The 22,480-nt window shown below is 37.3% G+C and overlaps 1 protein-coding gene across 1 annotated transcript in view; it reads right to left on the reverse strand.

The window, feature by feature from the left end:
• Nucleotides 1–1,239: 1,239 nt before the first annotated feature.
• Nucleotides 1,240–22,480, reverse strand: part of LOC122811112 — a 1,431,540-nt gene continuing 1,410,299 nt past the window's right edge. Inside the window, exon 12 of the mRNA XM_044082706.1 lies at nucleotides 1,240–2,186. Coding sequence (XP_043938641.1) covers nucleotides 1,894–2,186 — 293 coding nt within the window. The 3' untranslated portion in view covers nucleotides 1,240–1,893. The remainder of the gene's footprint in view (nucleotides 2,187–22,480) is intronic.

The raw sequence follows: 22,480 nt of genomic DNA on the forward strand, positions 1-22,480 counted from the left end.
CACAATCCTTTGGTGCCACAAGGTAATTATCAGGTCTTTTTGGAAGTGATTCCATTACATCTGGATCATTCCAAGCCCATCAGGAGATAAGGTCCACCATCTCATCTGCCAAGGGGACTACCTAGGACGTAGCTGAGCTGGCTCCAAAACCCTCCAGAAACACTGACTCCTCCTGGGAGGGAGAGGTTGGCAGACCAGCCACCTTTAAAATGTTGGAGTATTTCACAGAAAACAAGTGATCTCTGTGATATCCCTGAAGTCTTGAACAACCCACTAATCAAGTATAGTGGGTCCAAAAACAAATCAGTGCAAGAAACTTCTCTGTGTGGAAGATATATCTATTTAATCACTGTATATTAATCAGATCAGATAACGGAAGTAGAAACAGCGAACTTAAACTCATCCTAAGTAAAATAAAATAAATAAAAAATATATAATTTGAAATATTGCACAGAATTACTATTTATTCGAAAGTAATCCAAGCAGGATAGGCAGTCAGCTGGCTATGTCTGTATGTCGACAAATGAGATCTGAGGCAATCCAGGCTAAAGAGGGGACTATGAGTAAGGGGATAAGCTTGTGCTATGCAGCCCAAGTCCATCAATGTGTTGGAAGCCAGATCCAAGGTCGGATCAGAGACCCATCGGTTGTGGAAGGACAAAAAAAACCCCAAACATTTATTTATTTACATTTGGTAACCAGGTATTGTTCGACTGGGCAAAAACATAGCCCGCTTTCAGTGGAGACCGGGGAGAAAAGCTCCCAAGTAAAGTTACAATATTTATAGTAAAAAATACATGTTACAGTACATAATGTTACTAAGAAATTTACATAATTACGTAGTACAGTATAACAGATGATACAAATTAAAATCAGAAAAGCAATCAAGATCAAGTACAAGTCAAAAATCAGTCAATCAAATCAATCAAATTGAGTTAAATAGTCAGAAAGACAGGAGTAGGGAAGTGAGTTAGCTTAGCCAGAGGAAGCACAGGAGCATCATCATGAGCTCGACACTTAAAATGATACAGAAAACCGGTTAATAACATGTAATTTGAAAATTCTTTGTGAAGGTGTTAACCAATTTGCACTGGAATATAATATACAGTGATAGCTGAGAAAATAAGCATAAATAGTCCTCAAAATCAAATGATAAATTACATTTTAATTTTCTCATGATTACTAACCTCCTAAACAATAATGCCACCACTGGACTAAAGGAAATACCATGGGAAGGGCTTTATTTGCTGCTGGATTAAAATAGCTTTATTTGTAGCCTTGATCTAGTTACAATTAGTAAAAAGGAAATATACAAAAATATATGTACACCAAGGAAACACTTCACATTTGGGCCAAAAGTGATTTCTAAATTTCCTATTCACTAGAAACACATATTCCCTGTTACACAAATGTTGCAGACTGTTTTTAAACATTTGAATATTCTCTATCGTGCTTATTCACTGCTAACATCTTGAAAGGACTTTTGTAGATCCTTGCTTGCACACTTTTTGCGTTAACCACTTTGTCAGTACCTTTACTGCAAAGAATGTTTTTAGAAAGTTGCAGGTATGAAAAGTGCTGCATCTGGTTCTAAACACAAGACGACTTTTATTTTCCCCTCATACTTTTCCAATTCGTCTTCTTCTATCTTTGTAATATAACTTCCACATGGCTTCTTCTATTACATGCCCTCCATACACATCCGGAACTGCTTCTTAGATTCAAAATGTAAGCATTAGTGTTTCAGCTATTATAGCAAATAATTTTACATACAACTTGCTCCATTACACTGTAATGTACTTCTTGTCTGTAAAACCAAAGGACTTACAGACATCCCATCATTTTAGAAAATACTGGTGAGTCATTGCAGCAGAAACCTTAACAAAATATCTATCAAAGTTTCAGAAGATAAGGATATTCAAAGGATTGTGAATAGCTGGTTACCACACATTTAATTTTATATTCAGAAACATTTGTCTCAGTCTGTAAATGGAGGTATGAATTGAATCCTAGGCCATTATGTGCCATCTCATTCTTCACTCCTTTTGTAACTGGCAAATATCCATTGTACCAGGTAACTAGCACATCATCTATACTGTATTCACTGACAAAGCAGCAAAACTGTACTTCATCACCAGCGTTGGGACTTTCAGTTACACAACAGATTTCAGATTTTTGCACTTCCACTAAAAGACAAAAGAAAAAGGAAGGTAAAAATGAAAATGAAACAAAAACTGAGGTTAGCATACACAAAAGTAATAGAGTAGTATTATGCAGTTCACCATACTGTACTGATGCAGTGTTAAATGAACACACTAAACCAGATAGCCTACATTTATTTTAATTTAATCACCCTTAACAGTACTGAACCATAAATGACGATTATATATCCTAGTAATTTTCAATACTATTAAGTCAAAGATTCAAAGAAACTTTATTGTCATTTAGGACTACACAAAATTACAAATGTTAGCTCACAAGAGAAATGCAGTGCAGATAACACAGACACAGCAGTATCGGAGAATAACATAAGAAAGAAAATAACACATTTTGACATATGCAAGAGGTAGTTCACCTTACATACATGCACTCAATACCCATTATCCAATGATAAACACCCACCATCAAACCCCTTCACTGGTAAGATAGAAACTAGTGAATAACAGCGGTTTAGTTACTGTATTGCACTTGTTAACCTTAAACATGACTCAGTATACCCATCATACTGCATAATAACAATAATAATACTGGCGGTAACTGTTCAGAGAGCAGGATTAACTGAAAAAGAGAGGCTTCAATGTAGCAGGTATTATGGTTGGTGTCCGAGTTAATAAGTCTCACAGCTGTAGGATACAACTGTTCCTGAATCTGGTAGTCCTACAGTACCTCCTTCCACAGCCAAGTTGTGAGAACCAATTGTTGGCCGGATGGGTCAAATCAGCTAGTATTTTGTATGTTCTCTTTCTTGCTCCTGTAAAGAAAAGCTCCTGAATAGAATGGAGGTTTGTGCCCAAGATTTTCATAGCCACCCTCACCAACATCTGTCATTTCATCTTCTGAGCCACTGTGCAGTTGCCAAACCATGCTATGAAGCTGCTAGTGAGGATGTTCTTGATATCTCCCCTGAAAAAAGTGGCAAGAGCAGACAGTGGGAGCCTGGCCTTTTTGAGATTTCTCTGGAGGTGAAGCCTCTGTTGAGCATTCTTGACTATTATGATTGGTATTAACAAGTCCAGGAGTGGTCGTCCGAGATGTGAAAGCCCGGGAACTTGGTTGTTTTGACTTTCTCTATTACCTCCACTTTAATAGTGAGTGGTTAGTGAACTGTTGCCTTTGTCAATATGTGAGTATATGGTCAGTTATTATTTTGAGAAGTCTCTTGGTGAGACAGAGCATTCTGTCCTGGACCTGATAAGAACCATTCACCACATATGCCTTGCTCTAAGTAAGTTTTTAGGGTATAGTAATTCTCTTACATACAGTCAGGACTATAGCAAAGCTTAGTTTATAATTTGTCTTTTTTTATTTATGTGAGTCTATACTGCAATGTAATTTTAAATATTTTTTGTAGTTTTGAACTCTGTCACTGTGAATATATATTTAGTATTGTCTTCTTTTATTATTTATTATTAAATATATTTAAACCTTTCATTGGGGCTGATTTTTGTAGAGCTATTTAAGTTTTGACTCGCATATTTATTTGGTGGCACTGTGTGGGCCACTCCTAACAGCCTTACTCTTGGTCAAACTATCATTTGTATTTGTATTAGTATTAATATTACACAGTAAAATTGGACACCCTTTGTTAAGGGCTCTAAAGAAGCTGATAAGGAGTGACTGGTGGAAGTTGTAACTACCTTATAGTCTGGGCAGAAAGGGGCATAGCTAATAAACCTGTGCCAGCCTTTCCCAGGTGTGTTCGTGTGTCAGCTTCTTGGGCAGGGACACAAAGCACAGGTTGGACAGAGAGTGCTGGAGGTCTTGGCTTGGTCACTCAGCTGAGATCTCAACTCTATAGCTGTGCCAGTAGGGAGTCTTACTGGGGATATGGAGGAAGAGGGAGAAACCAGCCTCAGACTGACTGTGGTCTCTGTGTGCTCTTAAGGGAAATTGCACTTGATGCAGCAAGCTGCATCTGGAAATACTGTGTGTGTACTTGTTATCTCTCAGTGAACGTCTCTCACCACAGGTGCCAGTGGTGAGGACTGAGGCTCCTTGATTATTGGTCCAGTGGAGGATTGTCACGCATTTATACTAAAAATGCGATTATATGGTTTTAATTTCCAGAGTTACATAATCATAGGAAATGACAGTACAGTAGTAGTATTTTTTTATTTTAAGTACGACATTTAGATTTAAGAATCTGAATACTTTACACAAACATGAAAATAAATAAATGAAAAGTGCACTGTTGTACCTCAGAAGCGCATAATGAATCATAGAGTTCAATGTACTCGGACTTCTTCCTTTCCCTTCAACTTCTTTCCTTCTGCATGAATTGTTCCCATAATTTCCGTTTATTTCTATGTAATTTGCACCTTCCCTTTAGTAAAGATCCCTCTTCCCATTCTTTTATCTCTATTACAATATTCATTATTTAACTACAGTTAGTTTAGACTTTGATTTCCATTGTCTACTACTTTTTGGCAGCCAAAAAAACAGCCTTTATGAGAAGTCAAGGCAATTTGGATGCTGCTTCCCAGCTCAAAAAATGATGCCCTTAGATAAAGCTACTTGCTCATCCAGTGTTTCTAACAGAGTACTCTGGAGTGAATTTTTAGAAATCAGCCAACTCATTACACTCCCAAAACACATGTTCCTGCTTTCCACCTTCTTCCTAACCACACCTCCAACACTTACTATCTACCTGAGGAAAAATCATTTGAAGTATGCTTGAGGTATAAAAACACCTATGCAGATACCTCCAAGTAAAGATCTTAAACTTTCTGGGCTTTATTACATAGGTATTCCCATTGTTCTCTTCTAAATTGCTTTTACAGTCTGTCTTTCTTTCCAATCTTTTCTAACCTCTCCTGATTGATTGTTATAGTCCCTCCATCCACAACTCCATTTCCGATTTCTGTACATGGAGTCAGGGTGTCACTCCAACAGTGACAATCATCTAGAACCAAGGTTTACACTATCGGGTGTCTAACACTGCCGCAATATTCATTCTTATAGTCATCATGCAATATTTTATATGCTCTACTACTTATCCCTTTTTCAGCAGCAACTTCTGTCCTAGACTCAACTAAAAACCTCATCAAAGCAGGTCTTTCACTTAAGATTCCTGTATCCCCTTCTCTTTGCCTGTACTCTATGATATCAGCAGGGAAGGCAGTCTGTAGCCTACAGTCCAAACATCTTCTTAACCTTATCCCAACTCTATTACCTTTCCCTCTCTAGTTATTTGTTCCCAATACCTTGGTTCCTTTGCTAGGTTTCTCTAGTAAATTCCAGCCCCCGTTTGCCTACTTGCAGTGATCCCTATAGAGAAAAATCACTCTCCATTCTTGTACTAGCTTAGTTCTTAGAATACTTTCTGCTACTTTATGAATATAATATTCTGTATAATTGTAATTATTCTCCTTAAGGATCTGCATCCAAAATCCTACATTCTCTAGTTCTTAAACTTCTAACCTGCTTAATCATCACTTTCCATTTTGAATTATAACCTTCTGTTTGCATTATGTATATAAGCCTTAACTGTGTAGCTCTAAAATATCCCTTCAAAGCAGGTAATCATAAACCACTCTGTTCTTTTTGGAAGGATCAGCATATCCCACATAACTCTTGCCCTCTTTCCTTCTCAGATAAATTCCTTCTGCTCTTTAATTATTGTCCACAGCTTTTCCTCTGGTTGATAAAAATATACCTGGCCCACATACAAAACAGAGAGACTGAAAAGATTTATATATTACTATCCATATCCATAAACAAGAGTTTCAAGTTTCTCTGTTTTTGTATCATCTCCCCCATATCCTTAGCTACCATAAAATAAACCCTTTTTAATCCATGTTCCTAAATACTACATTTTATCATGTTGCCATAAATATGGATATTGCTGAACTAATTCATGCGAGTACACAGTTTATGGCTATAGCCTTTGTTTTAGCTTCATTAATATTATATTCTGAAAATACACAAACCTATCTGAAAATGTTCCACAACACCAAGATGTCCTTTTTTGAATTATCAGGTGGGAAATAATACCATCTGCAAGTAAAGCCACCTTTCCTTGATTACCATAACAATTACATTCTTGTACTTCTTAGCCCCTTATTTTATTTACCAACAGTTGTAAATATGAAGCAAATACTCCCCTGCCTAGTTGTTCTGTTCAGAAGTAAGTTGTCAGGGAGGAACTCTCCCACTTTAATTCTTGCCTCCAATACTTCATAAAACCTCTTAATTAACCTTATTACTGTATCAAATGCTTCCACTGCCCTATTCATAAAATTCCAGCTTATTATGTTTTATACTTTCTCTGCATCAAGACCCACCAACAGCAGTATTTTCTTAAATTCTGCATCCCTCTGGATCACAGCTCTCAACTATATAGGGAAAGATCTTAACAGAATCAGGAAGAAATCCAGAAATAATCAGGGACAATCAGGGGCACTTTTTAAAATATCACTACTGTTAACTTGAGATGTTGGCAGAACAAGTTAATGTGAAATTATATACATTCTCTGAAGAAAAAGAAGTCTATAACACTAATTATTGTCATAAATTTAAGTGCAACTCACCACCATTTTTAGGAGGGATTAGTAAGGACAGAGCTAAAATTTGTGTCACAATCAGGGACGTCCCTGAAAATCAGGGACAGTTGAGAGGTATGCTCTGGATCATCACTGTTCTGCTAATGTTGTCAAATGTTTTGCCTCCCTCCACAAAACCACACCGACCCATACATATTAATTTTGGCAACACCTTTGGCATTCTTTTAGCTAGCATAGACATACACACTTTATAATCATTATTTAAAATTGAAATGGATCTATATGAAAGCTGGGTCTGCGGGTCTTTACCATCATTAGTTAATACAGCTACCGCAGCTTTCTTCCAAGATGGTGGTGCTTCCCCTTTTAAAATACTGTTAAAATATTTCAGATCATCACTTTCTTCACTCCCAACTTCCAAGTTTCCACAGGAATACCATCTGTTCCTGGAGATTTTTCTGAAGATAGATTACTTATCACCATTTTTATCTCATCCCCTCCTATCTTAACTGTTAGTTGCTGACCAGCATCAACCTCTAACCTTGGCATAATTCTTTCACACATGCTTCCATTTGTGCTCTTTCTTGATTTCCACATTTCCCTGCTTATACAAATTTTCATAAAATGTCCAAAATATCTCTAAAACCTATACAGCATTTCTGGTTATTTTTCCCATTTGACAACAACCCTTTCTACTTTCTGTTATCTAAGTCATTGTACTAAAAGTGTTTGTGGTCTGGAGTTATCAAATATAGCTGCTTACCAGTAATCTTTCAAAACTCGCACGTTGTTCAGATATTCTTTAGCACTCTACATTTGTCCCTCTTCTTATTCTATGAAAGTTCCCTTATTCTACAATACTCTAATCTCTGTAAGTCCCTCTAAGTAATTCATATGACCTTTAAACCATATCTCCTTTTTGTTTCTACTGTTTTTAAACTCCATTTTTATTTTATCCCACTCACTAGCTATATTACTTCTGAAGACATTTATATAATGCTCTAATAATTTCCACTAGCCATTCCTTAAATTCCTCTCTTTTTAACAAATAGGTGGGAAACTGCCACTGTCTTATTTTCACTTCATTACCCTATATTTTTATCTTAGTTTTATTGGTACATGACCAGACATAGTTCCTGGAGGTGTGCTGAAGCTTTCAATTAAATGCAAATGTTCTTGGTGAAATACAATTGTACCTTGGGGAATAATATGTAAATATTTCACAAATTTCTTCAGAAATCTACCCTGTTTTGGTATAGTTTCCCCTTCTATGTCCCCATGATACCTTCTCACTACTGCAAATCAAGTTCCAGTCTCCACCTATAAGTAATATTCCCTGATAAAACTGGATTACTTCTCCCCAAATTTTCATAAGCCCCATAATAGCAGTTTTTGGTGAAATATAAATACACGCTAGCATAACTCTCCTCCCTTGCCAACAGCCCCTTACTACCACAAATTTATCATTATCTTTGTTTCCTCTTCTATTACTACTGGAGACCCTCTAGCAATTAGTGCAATCACTCAGACAACACCTTGACAAATATGGCTCCGAGTAGTTACAGGAAGAAACAAAACACTTGAGCACCTTTAGTCATGTTACTACACACAAACATATCAAGACAGTTACAGCCAAGACTGTTTTCAAAATTTCCGTCTTTCTTGGCATGACACAAGTCTTTGACCTGGTGAACTAGAAATTTCTAGCCAATTGCTCATTACACCAAACACTGCATGTATTCCTTTCTACAGGTTCTATAATTATCTCTTCAACCATATTAGAACTTAAAAATCTTACTTACTGGAACCTCATGGTTTAATTTCCCTAAGTCTTTTAGGTTTCTAATACCATGATGGGAATGGACCCCATTCCGGAGTCAAAGTATGATTAAAGTTCATGAAATCAGTACTGTTTCAAACTTTGATGTAAGGCAGAAGTGCTCTTCGCAGTACCAGCAATGTGCCCAGAACTGACTCCTGCAATTCATACAGAGTTACATGTACTGGTAACATATCAAAGTACGATTGCAATTTTTTTAAGACCCACTGCTCCTACTACTACTGGAACTGTCTGGGTATCCTTCTTCCACACTGCCCTCATGTCTGCCTGTAAATCATGGGTCTTTATGTCTCTCTGTAAGCAACACATTATTGTCACTGGGTGTAGCAAATTCAATGATGAATTCTACTATTGTTTTCTTTTCATGGACTACTATATCTGGTTTTCTCGCACCTATTTTTTTAATTGTTGGTAATGGATGATACCATGTGATATAAACCATGATTTTCTATAATGCTTTGGGGCTCATGTTTCCAATGCTTCTTAGTTACTTCAATATTATAATGCTTGCACAATCCTCATTGCAACAGTCTTGCCACATTATTATGCCTTTCAGTATGTAGTTCTTCTGCCATTAGTGTATCAAACCCAGCAAAAAGATGTGCAACTGTTTCCAATTCTGTTTTACAAAACCTGCAATTGTCCACTTCTCCCACATGTTGAATGGACTTTGCAAACCAACGTGTACGCAGTCTATTATCCTGGGCCCCAATATTAACATTTTGTCTTTTGGTTTAAATTTACCTCTCCTTAACCATTTCAACATGAGGCTGTTCCAAGAGTTTTTTTGTACTTGCAACTACATTTATGCATTTTCCACATTTCTTGCCTTGGCTAAACTAAGCAGGGAAGTTATCTTAGACTTATTCTCCTCATGTTTTAAAACTTTCACAATGTTTGGTTCTTGTGAGGTCAGCAGATATGTATGCAGCCCTATGATTGAAGATCTATACATGTAATCAATTTCAAGAAGGCCCATACCTCCTTCAGAATGGGGAATAATTAATCTTGCTATACAGTGATCTTTATAAATCATTTGAGAAGTATGAAGCATTTTTTCTCATTTCCCTGTCCAACTGATCCAATACCATTTATGGCCAATCAATCACTCTAAAACTATGTCAGGACACGAAGAGCAAATTGGTTTATAGCTTGGACTTTTTTCTACATGTTAGAGCTATTTTCAATGTTAATTTTAGTCTTCTAAAATATTCCTTATGAAGTTTTACTTGCATTTGTTCGTATTTTTTGATCTTTCATCAATTCCCAAATATTTATACACTCTCTCTCGCTCAAATTCTTTTATATCACATTCTTCTCCCAGAATGGTATTTTCTTGGTGCTGCAGCTTTCCTGCTTTAAAGGCTGCGTTTGCACATTTATCAAGACCAAATGACATTTTATATCATCTGAGAAAGTCTGACCACTTGTAGTTGTGCTTTCAGTTTGTCATATGACGAACTATATCATTTTAAATCATCCAGAAAAAGAAGATAAGAAGTCTTTACACTTTGTTTTTTTCTGGGAGCCAAACTGTAGCCATGACCTAATCTGTTAAGTAGACAGCTTAATGGGTTAAGGGAAAGACAAAAGAGAAGCAGTGACAGTCTCCCTGGAATATCCCCCTTTGAATTTTTATCCTTGGAATAATAGTGTGTGTGTTATCAGGGCTCAACTGGCTGTGTGTGCCAAAAGAGGCTTGCCAATGTTTCATGGCTGCTGTAATGTAACCGATCAGTGTAGGGTGTATCTTACACATTCATAAGCATTCTTTTATACATGAATGTGGGATGCTGTCCAATGCTTTTTTGTAGTCCATCCATACCATCATTTGAGTTTCCCCTTTGTACAGTTCTCCATTATGACTTTAACAACAAATGATCCTTTGTTTCATATGCCTTTCTTTTGTTATCCTTTTGTTCTATGGCCATGATTGAGTTTTCTTCTAAGAGACTAAAAACTCTTATTGACATCAATTCTAGTGTACATTTTATACATCGCTGAAAGGCCAGTTATCGGTCTATACTTTTTAGGATAGCTTGCAGGTTTGCTTTTAAGAAGGAGTGTTGTTTTTCCCTGTTAATCAGGTTGGTGTCTTTTAGGGGTGTGCATATAAATAGTTCTTACTCATGGCTAAACCTTTATGTAAAGATGTTAATACTTTTAGTCAGAAGTTAGGTACTGCACCTGGGCCTGGGGTTTTCCAGTCAGGAGCTTTTCTTAATTTTGTTTCAGTTTCTCTGGCCATTACTTCATACCATTTCATATCCTGTACATTTGAACAACTTCTTTATTTTACTTCTGCTATCCATTCAACATCTTTGTTGTGTTCCACTGATCTTCATAGATATTTCTCCAAAATGTGTCTTCTACTTTTTTTTGTGGTTTTTCAATTCCTTTTGCCTTGTTTCCCAATTTTCTATAAAACGTTTCTGGGCCATCAATAAATTGCTTATTTTGTACTTTCTAAGTTTTTCTGCACGTGCTGATATCTTTAGTCAATTACTTGCAACAATGTACGGCAGACCTTGATCTGTTCTAATACTGCACATTGTTTTTATCAAGTCTTTCTGAGTATCTTTGTTGAGCTGTTCCCTCTTCTGTACTCTTCTAACAGTAACTCTTCATGTCTTAACTGCTTTATAGTTTTCTCTATTCGATACTTCCATGATTGCATTTGATTTCTCCCTTTCTCATCCCTTACTGCCCAGTGTTTTTGTGGTAGACTACCTGATATTAATTTGGCTGCACAGTAGATATCCTATTTACATCTGTTATATTCCATGAATTTCTATGAACAGTCCTGATCATGTGCTCATTTGTTTTATCAAACTTCTAACATTTTGTGTCTTACTGACTTTCTGTAATCTATTCCCTTCAGTGATCTTAATATGTCTATCCATCTCTATTAAATCAAGCAACTCTTCCCTTAGATCATTTTCTTCCAAACTGATGAAACATTTTTTTGTCTTCCATTTCTTGTGGGCATTCTACAGAAAGTTCCATGGCATCTTCCTGTGCCATATTGTCTTCAGTTTCATCCTGTGTTATCTGCTACTCTTTCATATGGGAACTCATTGGCCTATCACTCCACAACAATGACCATGTCAGAGTTGTCAATGGTTTCCTGTTCCTTCCCTTGCTGTTTAACTCCAACTGAATTTTTATACTGGTTTCCTACTGACGACTCCAAAGTATCTTCATGTGGTAAATGATCAGATGCTTACCGATCCACTGGTTTCTCCTTAATTTGGGGATTCATTATTCTATCCTTCTGTAGTATTATCAGTTAGATTTTCTACACTAAATCCTTCATTTTGCATGTAATCCATAACTTCAGTTTCTATTTGGTTAACATTTCCATTACTAACCTTCCTTTCTATTTTCCCTCTTTGGTTTCTTATTTTTTGTACTGTAAAAGTTTCCATATCCGGATGCCTTTGCCTGTATTTCTCTTCAAATATCTCTGGTGCTGCTCTTTTTGTATTGTTAGTTTTGCTTTCTCCTTTGCATAAATATTGTACCATATTCGATACCTTTCTTTCCCCATTATCCATACTTCTTCTTCAGATGTCTCCTGCTCCTCCTGTTTCTCCTTACTTGGGGGACTCATTGTTCCATCATGCTGTGATATAACTTGTGCTAGACCTCCTACACTAAATCCTTCATTTTGCAGGTATTCTATAATCTCAACTTCTATTTTTTAACTTCTACTTTACTAATCTGCTGTTCTACATTCCACCTTTGTGATCTTACTTTTTTTGTATTGTGAAATTTTCCATATCTGAGTGCATTTGCCTTTATTTCTCTCTGAATATCTTTGGGGCTGATTTTTTTTGTACTGGTTAATTTGTCTTTCGCCTTTGCATAAATATTGCACCATATCAGATTTCTCTTTCTTTCCCATGTCCATATTTCTTATTTATACCTTTCAAAAATCTCTGAGATTTGTCATTTTCACAATTCCTCTATCACTTGTTTTTTTCCAAACAGCCCAAGGTTTCGTGGTCTATATAATGGTTTTCATTAATATGTTATATTAATGAACACATTTACATTTGAAGCTTTTGACAGCTTTTCTTGTGCAAGTATATTTCTTTCCTCTAATTTCTCCCTTAATCATTTTGTACATCTTCTGTCCAGAAATTCTGGACTTCTTGCATAACAGTAAAAATTCAACAATTCTTTTTTATTCTCAACAGTCCACTCTATCATCTTTATGGCTCTTTTTTGGCCTATCAGTTTTTGTGATTTTTGTGGAATACTACTTCCTTCTACAACAGGCGAGCCATCCTCCCCATGAGCCCGGTCTAACCCCACTGTAGGAATACTTCTGAGTTGAGGATTCAATGCTGTCATGTTTTTCCAGTCCTGGTACCGATTATCAGAACTTAACAAAAATCTTACTTACTGGGACCTCCCATGTGATACCTCAACTGTAATGCAAGAGATACATATACATCTAAATAATTGGAAACTCCTGTGTATCATCATGTGCCAAAAAAGGCTCTATGCTAGGTCCAGAATGCTTTCAACGTTACCTTCAGTACTACTACTCTTGAACCAACCTACTTTACCCTGAGGATAATGATATATCATTATGTAACAGCTCTCTATACCATAACAATCTTAAAAAAGCTTGTTCTAGAATGACTTTAAGGTAATTCAAAACTGGATCATAAATTTAATTCTTTAAAAAAAACTCCAAAAATGATTCTTTGCTCATTCAAAATCCCTCTTGGAATATACACAGATACAAGTCAAGCCATGTGAAGTGCAAATACTTCTAAAAAGTACTCCTGCATTGCCAATAAAGCTCACCTAGTTGCATGGACATCAGCAAGTGTTCAGTATGTGCACTACAGCATACATGTAATCAGAGAAGGGGCATAAATTAATACAGCATATCATTAATGCAACATATTATCTCCGTTTAATCTTTAGTCTCATTACCAACTATCTTTCTCCCTCCCATACTGCTTTGCACAACATCCATTTATAATCACTCCTTCCTTAGTAGTACCTATCTATTCCACATTGTATCCTTTTTCTTTTCCCAAATAAACCTTTCTTTTTCTTTTTTTTTTACTACATTACTATACTCCAGCCTTTAATACCCCGCTATCAATTTCCAGAGAAGATACAGGGACAACCTAATTATCTTCTTTTATAGAAAATACTCCTCTTCTTGCTTATCCTCTTCTATCATTCAGAATCTACCATCACTGAATCTTCTACTATCCTGCAACTTATTTCCTTCTTCACTGCTACATCATCAATAGCTGACATATATAAATACAGACTCCTTTACTTAATTATGCTACTCTTCAGCTTATCCTCTATTCTTCTCCTCCTATTGTGCCATCCATCATTCTACCATGACTTAAAATATTGTAATATCTCTCCAATTCTGTCCCAACCACCTATCCAAACTTCCTCTTTACACTCTACACACATTGCACCAAACCTATTTACTACTGGACCTCACCATTATTTCAAATATAGGCTAATTAATTGCATTGCAACTCAAACCAAAACAAAATTAAGTGCAAGAATTCTTCCAAAAAATGAGTATGCATTAATCCCCAATATATTAAAACCCTTCTAGGAGGAGATATTCACCGTAATCTTGGCCCTACCTTTCACACTAAACATAAAAATAATTCTGTTCCACATACTTCTGTAACCCACCTACAGCCAATCTCTGACCCTGGTGATCTAATTTCTGCTGTAATAAATGTTAAAAATATAAGAAATAAAACTGCTGAACTACACACCTGGAATAACCAACATAAGCCTGATGTTCTTGCTGTAAATTAAATTTGCCTTAAACCCAGCATAAAGGACTCTGAAGTTATACCTCCTGCCTGTATCATTATCTGTAATGACTGTATAAAGAGGAACGGCGGTGGTGTTGCTTTAATATTTCCCAGTACCTACCACATTTCCCCTTACAGCAAACCAACATCAAAATTCAGTTCAGCAGAGATTCTTACTGCTTTCCTCAAAATAAACAAATATGCATTACTGTCCTTTATATCCTTTATGGCGACAATACAGCTATATCCTTAACATTTCCACAAGAAAAAATTTACTAGGCGATGTGAATGTAAATTGGTTGGACAAACTCTAATTTCCCTACATCTAGCATGAACTTATATGGTTTCACACAATGTAATTAATAGCTCCATAGCAAGACATCAAATCCTCTATTCGCCTGCATCCTAGTATCAGACCCTAGCAAGTACACCAGCACAGGTACAATGTCAGACTCTCTCAATGAGCATCTCCCAATCCATACAACTAGACATCTCACACATCCAGTTAAACAGCGTATTTATAAAACAACATGTAACCTAAGTTTAAATCAGAAATGTTCATTACTACACTATCATCTATTAACTGGAACTTCCTAAAAATCCTCCCCTTAGACAATGCTATAATTGAATTCAATACAACTTTTCTAAATATCTTAAGTAACCTTGCACCTTCTAGAAGGAAGAAACTGAAAGCAAATAATGCAATTTGGTTATCCAAAAAAGTAAAATGTTAGTGCAAGATAGAGAAAAAGCATGGCAAGAATGGCAAAAACATAAAACACCTCAATATCTTGAAAACTTCAGAATGCTTTGCAATTATACTAAAAAGCAAATAATTGAAGACAAAAAACAATACTATAACAACTTTCAAAATAATACTAAACACAACCCTAAAAATGTTGGACATCCAGTAAAGAAATCTTACATCCACGCCAAAAATCCATCCCAAACCCCTCTTCTGATAACTCACCACTTGAAACTGCAACACAGTTCAACTATTTTATAGGTAGCACAGAATCTTTAACCCAGGATTCCTCATTCCTCAGCATCTAATTCCAACCTTGCCAACAGCCACGTATCACCATAGCTGCCCTTAGACATAGGCCAACTAGGCATCTGTCTAGGGTACTGCTCTAGCAGGGGCACTTTTCCAGTAATCTGGATGGTGTAGGTAGACCAGGCTGGGGGCACAAGGTGGTGTTGGTGGGCCACTGTGGAGACCTTTTGACTAGGGCACCTGTTGGCCAAAGGCCGGTCCTGCATATCATCACATCCACTTTCACTCTAAAAACCTGTGCCCATATCCTATATAAAATTACTCAAACTTAAACCATGCTCTTCTTCAGCTGATGAACTTCCAAGCGAGTACCTAAAATTAATAGCCAACAGCATTGCTTATTCTGTCTCAATCATTATAATTTGGTGAGTCCAGGAATCCCATGTTCCCCCTCTCTGGAAAAAAGTCACACAATATCCCTCTGCACAAAGGAAGAAATTTAACAGGCATAAATAACTTTAGACCTATAGTAATCTTATCTCCCCTCACCAAAATACTTGCAAAATGTATTCAAAAACAACTGCTAGACTATCTCCGGCAGGAAGAACTCCTATCCCCTACACAACATGGCTTCTGTCCTTCCCACACTACTAGCACTGCCTTTCTAACCTAAACAGATACGGTCAATAAAGCTAGAGATAATGGCAAACTAGTCTCTTCCTTATTTCTAGACTTGTCTAAAGTCTTCGACACAGTTTGTCACAGCAAACAACTTCTACAAATGTCCTCACTAGGTCTCTCTCAGCCCACCCTTCTGTGGTTCAAAAGCTACTTGTCCAATAGGTATCAGTCAGTAAAATGGCAATCTACGCACTCTCCTTACCTCCCAGTTACCACTGTCCTCTGTCCCCTCCTCTTTAACATTTTCAGCAACACTCTCTATACCTTCACACAACAGGCTACCCTAATACAATACCTAGATCATTCCACTCTTATTTGCGCATCTAATAATGTGGTACACCTCCAAAAAAAAAAAAAAAATACTCAGGAAGCTTTAGCAGCCACTGAAGCATGACTTCATAACTTACAACTCATGCTCAACCCCAAAAGACCAAGCTACTACTTTTTTCCGCCTAAATCCCTATCTCATGAAAAAAAAACTAAATTTGAAGTCCTCTCCTTTGATAATACAGCCATTAAAATCACTTCTCATAGCAAACTATTAGGGGTGATAGTGGATGATAACCTTACATTTGACCGGCATATATAAAATTGCATACGACAAACTCATCAGAAACTAGGGATGTTTTACACAGCCAAATACTTTTTTACCAATGCAACTAAAACTACACTTGCCACTACACATCTCCTTCCCCACTCTTCTTTATAGCACTCCCATCCTTACTAACCTCCAGGCATCACATAAATTGGAACCTGAACGATGCTATAATAAAGTTGCTAAATTTGCAGCACATACCCCTTTCAGAACCCACCACTGTGCAGCACAGCCTAAATTGGTTAAGACTGCCACAGCAACTAACATATACACAACTTTTTACCATCTATAAAATTATGTAGCATCCCTCTGCCTGTCTAGCACTAACAAACATTTAACGCAACTATGTTCCCAGTCGGTCACTGCGATCCAGTGACCAAGAACTCCTGGTATCTATAAACCTAGGAAATCTGATGGGCACTGTCTATACTCTTACAAGGTTGCCAAGGCCTGGAACTCTTTACCTATATCTAGCAGGTCTATACCTACCCTCTCATCTTTCAAAACTACACTGAAAGACTTCCTAGCTAAAGTCTAGCTCTGTTCTTGCTCTAATCCAGACTAACCTATATCCCTAAATGTGAACAAGTACTTTCTCATTCCTTATACCTCCCTTAGTCTCCTTTCCTCACTTATGTCCTTACTGCTAGCTAATTCTCTTCTGGCCTTCTCTCTAAATATATCATAAGCTTAGTTTCCCTCACTTCCTACTGCAATTCCTATTTGTATTACACTAGCTTACCTTTAATTTCTCTATAAACTGTTTAAAATTTCTCTAAATATTGAATGATTGTCATATGCCTTGTATCGATTCTTAACCAATGTTTTTATATTATGTCTAATTTGTTGCAATTATTTAAACTGCAAATGTTTTATTTTTGAAGATTGTAAAACTATTGCTCTTAAAATCTTTTGTAATAATTTGGAGCTTTTTTCCCTGGGTCTGCTGAAAATGGATTCTCTCCAGTTGGACTTTCCCAGTAATCAAATGTCAATAAATAAATCAAGAAATTGTGAAAAAAAACTGTGCATTCTTAATATTTCCAGCTTTTTAAAGGGGCTTACTCCACAGGAATGCTGCCACTAAGTAAAGAAATAAGCCAGCAAGGTTTCTTTACTTTTAATAAACAAATAGATGACCTGTGATCCCCCTCTGTTCAAAGCTGTGGTGCCCTATGGGGAAGGTGCTGTTGATGTACACCTGACCAGCTAGTCTGCAAAGCTTTCTGCTGCTCAGCATCCCATAATCTACCTAATTTGTAAGATAAGAAAGAAACAGGAAGACCACGACTACTAAGATAATGAGGTAAATGTTTTTTTAACCTTGGCAGGCAACCAGATATGGCTGGTAGATGGAATCTACAGGATAACTGTGTGGCACTTTTTTATATAAGACTGGACTGGATATATGAGATGTATACAGACAACAAAGCAGCTATAGTTGACACAGCTGCCTTGTCTTTTTTTTATCACAATCAGACATCTTAAATGTACAAAGTCAAGACAATGGCTACAACTGCTGGGTGAGGGTTAGGGCTGTCTGTGGATGAAATTACTTCACCCTGTTTTTAAACAGTCCCTAATCAAACATTGCAGAACTAGCATGATTTGCGTGAAATGAGATGAAACATTTAACTGTGATTGAGTGTGTGTGTGAAAGAAAATAATGTGGCCATTAGCATTAATAAACAGAGTTGAACATATGAGGTGTGCACAGTCAATAAAATAGTTGTAAATGATGGTTACAGAGGTTATCAGTTGATAAAAGTGATTTACCTTTTTTGTATTTTGGCCAATGCTAAATGTCAGGAGTAGTGTCACATAATGCATGCGTTTGCTGAAATCAGTATAAAAGTAGTACTGCGGTGCCTTAAATGTTCAAAGATTCTTACTGAGCTTATGGCCAAGAGAGACCATAAAGAAACTCAGCCACATCACCAGTACTACTGGGAAACTATCAGTGCCCTAAGTAAGTAAACTTTCTCCACAAATCCTAGTGAAAATTTGTGACCATCCCTCCAGTCAACTACACTGTTTTTAAAGATTGGTAGGGAAGTACTTTTCTTGACAGATAAGGACAGCCTATTCCAGAAAATTGGTATATGTTAGGCTAGGCATCTGTCATGCCTTCTGGTCTTGTTGATGTGATAGTATAGATTTAGGTCTCTTCAATGAGTGTTTGCTTTACCATCTGTTCTATTTAGGTGAAGGAGTTCAAAGAGTGTGGGTCACTCATAACACAGAAAGCTAAACAGATATCAGAACTCAGGAGTCTGACACTGAGTAGGGAAACAGTGTTTTTTGTCTATCAAAGTAACTAAGTGTAGAAACCCGAATTCTTTTAGGAGAAGAAACACTGACGTCTCTCGCAAGCTGGTTTAGGTGCTTGGTGTGGTACATGCTGAAGGGTACATTATGTTCAATGATAAGTCTTGTAAGGGATGAATACAGTGGGATTATAACTTCTCTAGACCGTGAAAAGATGCCACAAAGGATAAGCTGTGCAGTGCAGAAGGATTTTCTAACTACCACAGAGACACTGTGGTCAAAACAGTCTGTTAAAATATGCACCCAAGTCACCGATGACTGTGTCAAAAGTGGAATGGTATCAGTACAGTAAGCAGAAGTGATGGTACCACACCAAGCATCTGATCCAGCCCTTACAAAAAAAATAGGATTTGATAACCATTTCCAGTTTGCAATTACCACCAAACTTGGCTAGCCAAAGTCCCCTGATATTGGCTTTTTTGACACAAATATACAGCAAAGAGAAGGGAACCTAGGGCACAGCCTTATGCGATCCTACTAGTGGCACTGTTTTGTCTAGAGCAAATATCCCAGATCCTCACGGTATGGGTTCTGCCAGGCAACCATTTACCAATCCAGCAAACTATGAATGTGTTAATGTTGAGTTGGGAGGATATGTCAATAATCCCAGCACAGGGGGTTAATGTCAAAGGTCTTTGCAAAATCTAGACATGGAATGTGTGCTGCATAACTCTTATTCATGGCCTCAAAATCCCTATCAAAGAACTCAACAGACTGAGCAGGCATGATCTGCCCTTTTGCAAAGCCAACTTGAAGTCCATTCAGGGACCTATATTATTATTTGTTCAGCTATGATAGTTCCAAAGCTTTGCAAATAATATTAGTGAGACTAGTAGGCCTGTAATTCCCAGGGTCAGTAGAGGGACCACCTTTCTGCTATGACACCACAAATGCCATCCTACACTCCTCAGGGATATAACCAGTGGGCAGACAGGTTGAAGTGTTGATGGAAGGGTTTACTAAGTGGTCATTCAAAGGACATTGCCAGGACTCATGAAAATAGTGTTTTTAATTTTGTAAAGTGCCAAAAAGACTTGGTTCAAATTGATCCCAGGACTGGAATGTGAAGTAGAATGAAGGGGAAGAGGGAAGGGTGGGTGAAATGAAGTTGGCAGAGAATTTGTCTGCAAGAATGTTAGCAAGGCCCTTGGGTTCAGAGAAGGGGGTACCATTTCAGACAAGTTCAGTACAGAATTGTAGGTTACTTCTAATCTTCCTAGTATAGCTGAAGAAAGCATTGTGGTTATGTGAATTATCTGAAGCTGATCTTACATTTCCTAATGGCAAATTTGAGAGGCTTGCTTACCTGTTATAAATCCATTTTATGATGAATAAGTGAACATCTTTTAAAAATGGTCAGGAGCCTTTTCTTTTTATTATACTTTGATGCAGGACGCTTACTCTGGAAGAATGATTTTGTGTGTGTGTGTGTGTGTGTGTGTGTGTGTGTGTGTGCCCGCGCACACGCGCGCATGTGTATTTGTGTGTGTGGAGGGGGGGCATAATTTCTTTCACTTTCCTCAAGGTCAAACATCAGCACTGCAGAGAGTAAGTAGCTATTTTTGCCTGTTTGTGCAGGATGTGTGTGAAAGCAACTGAAAACTGGCACAGTAGCTCAGTGAAGTAGCGCTACCATCTCAAAGAACTTGGCTATGATTTAGTTCTTGGCTTTTCTGTGTGCACTATTCATGCCCTATCTATCTCTCTGTGGGTTAATGTATGCGCTCTGATTTTTCCCAACATGCCATAGGTGAAATGGCATTCTTCCAATTTGCATGTAGGTAAGCATGCACTGCGTGTATGTGTATGGGAGAAAGAGACTGTGTGTGCTTGCATCTTATGACAGATCTTGCTTGTGAAGGATAGTGTCAGTATGTGTGTGAAATCAAAACATCTTGTAGCAGACCTGGCTTTTCAGGGTCAATGTCACTGCATGCATGACAAGATATTAACATAAAGTTTTATCAGGGGACACGCACACATGCATGTGCACACACACACACACACACACACACACACACACACACACACACACACACACACACACAAAAAACAACTAACAAGTTATCTTTCAAAAACTAAGGCATAATATGCATCACAGAACATCCACAACTGCATAGCTTTTGAGGTTCTAGTGGCTGCCACACCTGATCCTGTATAAGTGGATTTAGACAGTGACTTAGTAGTGATAAGCCTTGAGCCCCACCTATAATCTAAAATTAGCCATGCTCAGAGGTGTGCACATAAGGTTGCTGTAGTTGTGTGTGTGTGTGTGCGCGTGCGGGGGGGCTGTGTACATTGTGGTCATTATTTCTTTAAACTCCATCTTCAAAGGGTACACAAAAGGTTGCTGCAATTTGTAGTCCTTATTCTTTTAATTTTCCTCCAATTAAACCTCAGGGATGTGCACAGGTCACTACATCTTCCAAGGGGGCTGGACATTGTGATTCATTACTTCTTTTAACGTTCCACATAACCAAACCTAAAAAGTGTGTACAGACGTTTAAGACAAGTCATCTAGGGGTAATGTACTGTTTAGGAGCAAACAAGTTGGAATGCATTACTGTGAGTTCTCTTTTTCCATTTTCCTCAGCCAAATGCAAGACATGCATACAAGTGGCTATCTTTGGAAGCATACTGTGTATATGAGTGACTGTGTGTGTCTGACAGCAAAAAAAGAAATATGCCATTTGTTCTACTTGTTCTTTAACTTTCATCTCAGTTTGATGTTAGTGGGGTGCACAGAAGGTGACTATTGCTTAAGAGTAGTAGTGGGAAGCAAGATGTGCATATGTAATACAGCAACAACTTGAAATCTACGAGCATTCTCATTTTATTGGGTATGATTACTTTGTTAGCGCTGAACTCTACGCCTTGAGCACAATTTATTTCCTCCTTGAAAGAAAAAAGAAATAAGGCTTATTTTATTCCCTTAGTCATGTTTTTTTCTTAGACCATCTTTTTAGAAAAAAAAGCTCTAAAGTGGACCCTGAATTTGATGATGAATATTTATTTGACATTTGTCATTTGTTAACCAGGTTAGTCTGACCAGATGAGAAAGCCATTTTTCAGCAGAGACCCGTGAGAAAAGCTCCAAACATATAAAATATGTAAAACTTATACAAGTACAAAATAATAATAACAGAGCTATAAGTAATACAGTAGATACAAAGCAAATCTTGACTTATTAACAAATTAAACAGTTTCATTCACAGACAAAGAGTACAATAACCACATTGGCAAATGGTCAACCAGTTATGTAATGGAGTCCCAATTCTCTATTCTAGTCTCTGAATCATAAAGAACCAAATGGTGTCTTGGTCCGAATGGCTTCAGATGCTAGCTTAATTTGATTATTTCCTCCACAGTTATTACTATGTAGTTTTGGCCAGTTAGGGCATGCTGAAAGATTACAGGTAAAAGCTGAAGAGGAAGACTGAGGAAAAGAAAGGCAACTGGATGGACTGATGAGGCCAGAACACAGGGAAACTTGGGGGG

Source organism: Protopterus annectens, chromosome 9.part0, assembly GCF_019279795.1.
Source record: "Protopterus annectens isolate FY-2018-M chromosome 9.part0, PAN1.0, whole genome shotgun sequence".
Lineage (NCBI taxonomy): Eukaryota > Metazoa > Chordata > Ceratodontiformes > Protopteridae > Protopterus > Protopterus annectens.